This window comes from Balaenoptera musculus, chromosome 12, assembly GCF_009873245.2.
Source record: "Balaenoptera musculus isolate JJ_BM4_2016_0621 chromosome 12, mBalMus1.pri.v3, whole genome shotgun sequence".
Lineage (NCBI taxonomy): Eukaryota > Metazoa > Chordata > Mammalia > Artiodactyla > Balaenopteridae > Balaenoptera > Balaenoptera musculus.
Window position 1 is genome coordinate 1,187,462 of NC_045796.1, and position 9,300 is coordinate 1,196,761.

Sequence of the window (9,300 nt, forward strand, 5' to 3'; positions counted from 1 at the left end):
ATTTATAACACATCTTGAACAAAACTTTGGCAAATCAGTCCAACAGAATTTTGTTCTCTTGGCAGGACAGCATTTGTAATCAACTTTTTTTTTTTTTTAAGCTGGGACAATTTCTAATTTTATAAAATGAAATACGGATGATTTAAATTTAAATTTTTTGCAAAGTTAAACTTAGTCACTAAGAGCATGAGCCAGTCTGATTCTTCACCAGGAGTGTGTGCGTGTCCTTGGTGACAACAAGCACGTCTTAGAAGGGGAGGTGCAGGCTGGTGCCAGGGGTGTGATGTTTCTGTGGAGTGTCCCTGTTTATTCACTCCTCTCCTACCAGGGAAGCTTTAGTGCATCTGTACGTGTAGGGTGGAACCTGGTCCTTGCTATCACACAGCTCACAGTTTGTGGGGAGGAAGCAGGTGAGCTCGTGGTTTTAGTGCAGTGTGAAGGCCAGGAGCTTGCTGACACGGGGGAGCCTTAGAGTTAGGGTTAGGCAGAGGGAGGGGCCTCCTGACTCCACTAAACTGTTCCATGACTCCTGAAGGTGGAGACGACTTGGATGCTTGGGTGGGTGATTGTCAGTGAGTCATGGGGAAGAAGGAGGGCTCTGGGGTGGTGCTGTGTTACTCTTGGCCAGCCTCATGAGGAGAAGACTGACCTCCTGCCCTCTGGTGAATGTGCTTCAAAGAGCTGACATTCTCTTTCTTTCTCCTTTTCCCCTGTTTTCAGAGTCTTAGTGCATGAAGGAAAACAGGTCATGGCGGACTCAGGACCCATCTATGACCAAACCTACGCTGGTGGGCGGCTGGGTCTGTTTGTCTTCTCTCAAGAAATGGTCTACTTCTCGGACCTGAAATATGAATGCAGAGGTGGGTGTGAGAACATTATTCATTGGGGCCTTGAGTGGCACAGAGGATGGGAAAGGAACACATATTTTACTTTTCCTTTTACAAAAGCTACACATCAGGGAAATAAGCTGGTGGCCTGTCAGGCAGATGTTTTGTTTTGGTCAGCTTGAGTTGGTTTTGTCTGTCAGTTTGTTTGTTTTAAATTCAATGTGAATGTCTTTGGTAGGACAAACACTTTTAAGTTATTCACAGGCTCTACTTGTCCCACTCTACTCTATCCCATAGCTTTTTATATTTTCTACACCTTCTGGGCCCTTAATGACATTTTAGATTGCTATCTTTGCTAGAAAAAAAGAAAGAAAGAAAGGAAGGAAGGAAAGAAGGAAGGAAGGAAGGAAAGAAAGAAGGAGAAAAGGAAGGAAGGATGGGGGAAAGGTTCTCTTTAGTTATCACTCTAGGAGCATATTTGAATCAAAATATTATAGATCTGGAAGGGAACTTGGCTTCTATGTGGTCTAAGCCTGTGTCTTCATGTAGATATGAAAATATCCCTATTCTACAGATAAGGTAAGTAAGGCTCAGAGATGCTTCTCAAAAATCACACAACAAGAGTGTTGATTTGTCTTCTTGATTCTGGTGAAGTGTTCTTTTCCCTATCCTTCATTCCATCCATGCACCCACCCATCCATCCATCCATCCTTCCATTTATCCATCCATCCATCCATCCACCATCCATCCATTCATTCAACCATTCACACATCCATCCATATTGTGGAAACCTTTTTTAAAAAAATAGAAATAGTGATATTTAGGTTATAGTTAAACAAAATAAAGCAAAATAAAATGCATGGTCCAATCTCCCAAATTCTGTTCACTGTGTTTTGCAGATGTCTGAACAAGATTTGCTGTATTTCCAGCAAAGTACTGTAGACGCTGTTACCCAGACACCTCAGTCCATCCCAGTTCTCCCAGCTTCTCTCTAGCAGACCTCCTGTCCTTGACCCCAACGTCGAGTGGTTCTTCACCTCCTGTCATCAACCCAAGCCCACGTGCCTTCAGAGGATGAATATTAATGGAAACGAAAAATGAACATCCAACCCACTACAGGAAAAACAGTTTGATGATCCATGAGACTTTATGTGGAGTGAAAATCGAGCATGATATTACATTGTTTTCTCTTGTGTGCTTAAAAAGAATGACGTTTACATATGAAATGTAAGTACTTATTTTATTTATGTGTATATGGAGTTGAAGGGAATATTGTGTATAAGCAATTATCATAAATTAAGCATTTATGCTTAATATTGCTACACTACTTCCAGTGCTTTAAGTTTGGTGCGAGAGCACCCAAATCCTGTTAGGTCAATTATAAAGAAGGGTCAACTCAAGTCTGAAGTAATGCCATTATCAGAAAGAGGTCAGGAGATACCAGTCACATATGTGGGATGTCAAGTAACTAATTGGAACATCAAAAATAATTATGGGAATAAATGAATACCCCTCCCCCACTCTCTTGTCCTACAATGGAAGCCCTCACTGAGGCTGTCTCATCAAAGAAGGAATATCCTGGCAAAATGGCTCTAATGTGGGTCCAGTCGTGGGCCTGGCAAAGCCTCGTCTATGTGAGGGCTTAACCGAGCGAAGTGCTGTCACCGTGGTTGGCCCCTCCAGCCATTGTGGACCTGAGAGAACTCGTGGCCAGTTGTCACTTGATTCCGCAGTCTGATCCCTAGAATCCTCGCTGGAGCTCCTTTCCCAGCTGCTGGGGAGGAGTCAGCAGACAAACAAATCAGCAAATGCATTTTGGCATCTAATCCCTATTCTAGGCTTTGAAACTATGGACGGATTGCTTTTACCTAACTTGGTAACACATTCCATTAAGGTTCCAGTTATAAATGTTGTGCTAATATTTATTAAGTGAATATAGAATGCAGTTCCGTTCACCAATAACTTATTTTAAATATGACAAGTAGCACTTATGTAAGTATAATATCTAAAAGTAAACATATAACTAGCATATAATAATATAAAGATACAGTTACCGCAAAATATCTTCAAAATACAAGACTTTATAATATTATGTTGTCATCATAAAACATGCTGCAAAATGTGATAGAACAAATAAATAATAATGAAGAGTTTATAATGGAACCTTAATATATACTGTTGCCGGTGACTTTAATTCAATATTTTTTAGTGCTATCTATCTGCTGTACATAGGATTTTAAAGACTTGGAATGCTGAGGATAAACCAGTGTTGTCTCGGCAGACATACCCCTTAATCAGTCATATTGTCATATACACAGGTTTGATTTATTTTTTGCTTTAAGTTGCATGACCTTTCTGCAGGAAATATTAGTTAATCTCACTCCACATAGGGGTTTAGGAAGAAGACTTTGTCTTGTTGATCAGATGTGGACAAACTGTTCTCCTCTTCCTGTTAATAGCGATTTCACTCCTCTGTCAAGTAGGGAGAAGGTCCATGACTTTGTCTTCATTTGCTCGTGCCGTCTGATAAAGTTACATTTGTTGCTTCCTTTGAGGTTGATATTTCTTTTCATTTTGCTGCACTTTTTACTTTTTTTGGTGGAACTGTATTCCCAAGACAAGGAAGGGTTGGGAGACTTCATTAAATGTAACAATTGTGAAGAGTGTGTAGGTTTTCTGTGTCGGTGGTGTTTGGCCGAACAATACGGTGGCGTGGGTTGATGATGATGTGAATATTTAGAATGTACCATATTTTTCTGTAAATTATTTATGTTTTTTTTTAAAACAAACTTCTCGTACAGATGGATAAAACTTCTTTTGTTTTGACAGACTGTAAATATTTATTTATTTGTTCACATGGTCAAAATTTCACCACTGAAACCCTGCATTTAGCTAGAGCCTCATTTTTATACTTTAAAGATTCATAACAGGAAATAAATTGTAAAAAGGTTTTCTATAAATGAATCTCTCTCCCTTTTTTAAAGAGCTAGCAGGGCTCCTGCCGGGGGGAAGGAGAGGGACCCCGGCTGACGCCTTGTCCCCTGGGCCAGGGACACAGCCTCCTCCGTGACAGTCCTTCCTCGTGCGCGTCTCAGGCTGAGATGCCGTTTGGGGTCTTCACGGAAAGAAGCTGTTTAAGGCAGGTCTCGTCATGGTTTGTGGAGCCGCCCGGGTCACGCGCTATGACACGACCTTAGGAAAGCCATCCTCCGCTGCTTCTTGCTGTGCGACAGGGGACAGAGCAGTGCAGTGAGTGCCAGCACCACTGAGATGACTCAGAAAAAGGGGGCAACACGTGGGGCCCCCCATCAATACAAGCGCTGCTTCCATGACCCAGTCTCGTTCCCAGCCGGAGCGAGAAGCAGCAGAAGACCCGGTGGGACACGTGCCAGATCATGACGTCACGTGGGCAGCAAACCAGCTGCTCAGGGGTGGGAGGAGAGCCACAGGGCGGCCTGGGGTGTCTCTGGCTGCCCCCCTGCTCTTGGGACTTCTGAGCATTACGGTGGCGTCAATTGTAGGGGAAACGTGAGAGCGAGAGATGCAGGGGGAGCGGGGAGACGGAGGGGAAGACAGCGTGTCTGGCTGAAATAGGCTGGGAGGAGTCGGCCAGGGAAGCGACAAGATGTAGGGAAGGCCTCCCGAGGGGACGGGATGGAGCCGAAGGCCCCGGCCTTGATTGGGGCTGAGAACGGGTGGATTTGGGGACATGGAGATGGAGGAAGAGACTAGACCTGCAGAAGTGACCCAAGAGCCTTTGAGAAGTTTAGAAACGAGGAGATGAGGAGAAGGATGAGGGTTGACTGTGGGTAACGTAACCACTGGGAGACCCTCACGTGCACTTCACTGGTGAACCAGCAGGTATATCATGTGTTTAGTAACGATGCTGAGAAGTCAAGACATTAAAACGAGATACAGTTTTCACACATTCAGATTTGGGGGGAAGTTTATTGAAAATACAAGTTTCTGACAGACTCCCTGTCAGCGGCCTGGTAGTCCCAGAACTAATTCTTAGTGTCTTTGCGGCCTGACGGGGGACTAGGTGGCCCACGTGCGGGGCAGCTCTGTGGAGAGTCTTTTCCTTTTGTGTGAGCTTCTAACACATGAGGTAAAACTGTGCATGGTCATTTTCCCTGAAAGAAGAGACGAAGAGCCCGGCCCTGCTCCAGCTGTGCTACTTCAGGCCGCGCTTCCTGAGCCCTTATCTAGGGGAGCTGCGGGTGACTCTGAACGGGGGGGGTCCAGCCCGAGGTGCAGGGGTCCGAGGGCTCCAGAGGCCAGCTCGCCCTCCCACGGCACCGCAGCCAGGGAGTGTGGAGTCTGCAGCGGCTGAGGGTCCAGAGTGGAGGACAGCCCTCCGCCACCCCCGGCTGCCAGCCTCTCGCACTGCCCGGGGGTCGCTGTGGGTCTAAACGTCTCAGGCAGGTTTTGCTCACTTAGTCTGAACTTCACAAAGTGGCGTTTTGGCCACGGGAGCGGAGTGGTGCGTGGGCTTAGGGGACACGTAGGAGCTGCCACCGGACAGCTCCGTAGCCCCAGTCATGCAATCACAGATGCCTGCACGGCTCTGCTAAGGACTAAAGGATCCCCATCTGGACCCCACAGACCACGCCCTGGAATCCCGGGGCAAGAGGAGGGAACAGCGGGGCTGTCTGGGCCCGGCCAAGCCCGGGCCCCTGCTCCCAGGGGAGTGACTTGGCAGAGGGCAGGGGTCCAGAGATGACAGAGACTCTGGGCTGGGCAGACAGGGACCTCAGCTTTGGGGAAGCCGCAGAATTCCTGCCAAGATGTCTGGGCCTCGCCTCCACGTCTGACCCTGGCTGAACTCGCCCCACTTGGGTCCTCCCCGTCCAGGGTCCCCTGTGTGTGGCCGCCTGAGTGGTGGACATGGAGGAGGCCCTGAGCCCTGTGGAGGCCACACGGGTCCCCGGTCGCCAGGGCAGGGGGCCTGAGATTACAGGCTGTCTCCCCGACTGCCTTTCAGTTTAGGTCCCTCAGCTGTAAGGAGGCCTGGAAACTTGGACCACTTTCAGCCATCACTTTTTCGTAGAGTGGCTACGAAACACACCAAATACACATGAGAAGTGAGATTTTGACATTTCCAGCAAAGACACATTCTCCACACCATTGACACAACAGCTTCGGTCAGAGGCCATCCCAGCCAACACGCTTATATAAGTGCCTGAGTGCGGACGGGACCCGATGGTCAGCTTGGGGAACAGCCACCCGCAGCATCTCAGACCCTGGCCACCGGCTCAGTTCCCAGACCCCAGGCTCTTGGGAGGTCAGCCTTTTTTTGGCCAGAGGGGCCTCTTCTGGGCTATAGCCTCATGGTAAGAAGACAGTCTGACTGCAAGACAGCTGTCTGCACCCAGAGGGCTGAGTCTTGAAAAACGTAGTGTAGGGAGAGGAAAAAAGTGTAGTCCACAGTACCTGACCACACTTCATTTTGTGTACTATTAATTTACTTTCAAATTGTTGTTTATTATTTATATAAATGTGTTTTGTTGTTCAGTGGATTTATTTTTCTACCTGTGAAAATTGTTCAGTTATCCTGGGTTGGGATAGAATGCATGTAATTTTTCCCATTTAAACTTTCAAATGATCAGCAACATGGATGGACCTAGCGATAATCATACTAAAAGTGAAGTAAGTCACACAGAGAAAGACAAATATCATATGATATCCGTTATATGTGGAACCTAAAAAATAATACAGATGAACTTATTTACAAAACTGAAACAGACTCACAGACATAGAAAACAAAATTATGGTTACCAAAAGGGAAAGGGGGAGGGAGGACAAATTAGGAGTATGGGATTAACAGATACACACCACTATGTATAAAACCGATAAACCACAAGGATTAACACAGGGAGCTATATTCAATATCTTATAATAACCTATAATGGAAAAGAATCTGAAAAAGTCTGAATCACTTTGCTGTACACCTGAAACTAACACAACATTGTAAATCAACTATAGTTCAATTTAAAAAATTTGAATTATTTTTCTTTAATATGGTTTCAGGAATAAATTACAATTATTAAACAAGATATATATCTGTATATACAAAACATATTCATGTACACTTAATATAGAATGCATGAATATATTAAAAATATTTAATGACATATTTAATATTATACACACACACACATACACATGCCTCATGAAGATACAACCTCTCCATAAGGAGCCATTTCTTTAGAAATTACCATCTTGCACACAAGAATCATTGGCACTTCAGCTAAAGATTTCAGCTGCTGTGGAAGGAAGAATTAGGAGACTAGCATCAGGAGAATTCTACCAGACTTTGGAGTTTCTTGCTATGTTGGGGAGGAGAGACCTTCACCATGCTGTGGTGAGTCGAGCCAGTTCCGGAATAGGACATGCAACCCCAGATTGATCAAAGCTCGGGTCCTAAATAGTTGGACAAGGAGACTTGTTAACATGGTCCATCCTGGCAGTTTCTTAAAACCTATTCATGTAGCTGATTATCCTTTTGGGCTGTTGCATGCTGTTTGATAAAGAATACAATATCAGACTATTCTAAAATCCATTCCTGGAATGCCATGATATCTCATTCATAGGTAATTTCTCTTTTTAATTCCCAAGCTCTTTCTTTCTTAATGGACTGGGGGATTTAAAAAATGGATATAGGTGTACAAAACCCTAATGGATATGGGGGTACAACTTAAACTTAAAACAATTAAAGGTATCAATTATATCTCAATAAAGTTGGAGAAAAAAGGGGAATTCAGCAAAGTTGAAGAGTACAAGATCAACACACAAAATCAGTTGTGTTTCTTTACACCAGCAAGAAGTAATATGAAAATAAAATTAAGAAAACTATTTCATTTGCAATAGCATTTGAAACAATAAAATACCTAGAACTAAATTCAACCAAAAGGTGAAAGACTTGTATAATAAAAAGTGCAAAACATTGTGAAAAAATTAACAAAAACCTAAATTAATGGCAAGACATCTCATGTTTATAGACTGCAAGATTTAACATTGTTAGGACAGTGATACTATGCAATGCAAACTACAGATTCAGTTCAATCCCTATCAAAATTCCAACCACTTTTTTTTTGCAGAAGTGGAAAAGATGATCCTCAAATTCATTATGGGATTGCAAGGGCTCTGAATTGCCAACACAAAATTGAAAAATAAGAACAAAGTTGGAGGACTCACACTTCCTGATTTCCAGTCGTACTACAAAGGTACAGTGTTCAAAACAGTGTGGTGTTGCACTGGGCCGGACACATAGACCAATAGACTGGAACTGAGTCCAGAAATAAACCCAGACATTCACGGCCAATTAGTTTTCAACAAGGGTCCTGAGGTCGTCAGTGAGGAAGGAACAGTCTCTTCAACAAATGGATCTCCACGTGCAAAAGAATAGAGTTGACTCCTAGTTCACTCCATATACAAAACTTAACTTAAAATGGATCAGCGATCTAAATATCAGAGGTAAAACTACCAAACTCTCAGACAAAAACTTGGATAAATCATCATGACCTTGGATTTGGGAACGGATTCTTAAATATGACACCAAAAGCATGAGCCACACACACAAAAAAAATAGCAGATAAACTGGACTCTATCAAATTAAAAAACATTTCTGTATCAAAAAACCTTATGAGGAAAGTAAAAAGACAATCTACTGAATGGGAGAAAATATTTAGAAATCATAGGTCTGATAAGGGTCCGGTGTCCAGAATATATAAAGAATTCTTCTAACCCCAAAACAGAAGGCAAAAAAAAAAAAGAAAGAAAACAATTAAAAATGGGCAATGACTTTGAAGAGATATTCCTCTGAAGACATACAAAGGGCCATCAAGTATGTGAAAAGTTGTTCAATATCAGTCGCTAGAGAAACCACCATGAGGTACCACCTCACACCCACTATAATAATAAAAAGGACAAGTGCTGGTGAGGGCACGGAGAAGCTGGAGCCCGAGTGTATTGCTGCTGCGGCTGCAAAGCGGGTCAGCCGCTGAGGGAGACAGCTGGTGGCTCCTCCAGAAGTGGAGCACAGGGACATCACGTGACCCAGCAGGTCCTCTCCTGGGTATAAACCCAAGAGGACTGAAGACAAGAACTCACACAAGGACGTGTCATGTGTGCTCTTTGCATCACTACTCATAACAGTCAAAACCTGGAAGCCGCCTAAATGCCCATCACAGATGAATGGATTCCAGACAAAGGAATATTATTCAGCCTTAAAGGTTTGAAGCTCTGACACTTGCTGTGACACGGTTGGACCTAAGTAATATTATGCTGAATATTGAGGAAACCAGGCACAAAAGGGTACATATTGTATGATTCCATTTATTTGAAATATTCAGAATAGGTAAATCTGTAGAGACATAAAGCAGATGCGTGGTGACGGAAGCCTGGGGCAGGAGGGAATGGGGGTGACTTGTTTAATGGGTACAAGAGTTTCTTTCATGGGGATAAAAGTGTT

The 9,300-nt window shown here is 43.8% G+C and overlaps 1 protein-coding gene across 3 annotated transcripts in view; it reads left to right on the plus strand.

Moving 5' to 3' along the window:
• The window catches only part of THBS2 (thrombospondin 2), a 33,170-nt gene extending 24,962 nt beyond the window's left edge, over positions 1 to 8,208 (plus strand). For 2 of the 3 annotated variants that reach the window (XM_036871476.1, XM_036871478.1), the window contains exons 21-22: positions 721 to 860; positions 1,727 to 3,658. In XM_036871476.1, coding sequence (XP_036727371.1) covers positions 721 to 860; positions 1,727 to 1,734 — 148 coding nt within the window. In that variant the 3' untranslated portion in view covers positions 1,735 to 3,658. Of the gene's footprint in view, positions 1 to 720; positions 861 to 1,726; positions 3,659 to 7,927 lie in introns of those variants that run through there. The other variant, XR_005022168.1, reaches the window with a different exon arrangement.
• Positions 8,209 to 9,300: the final 1,092 nt, after the last annotated feature.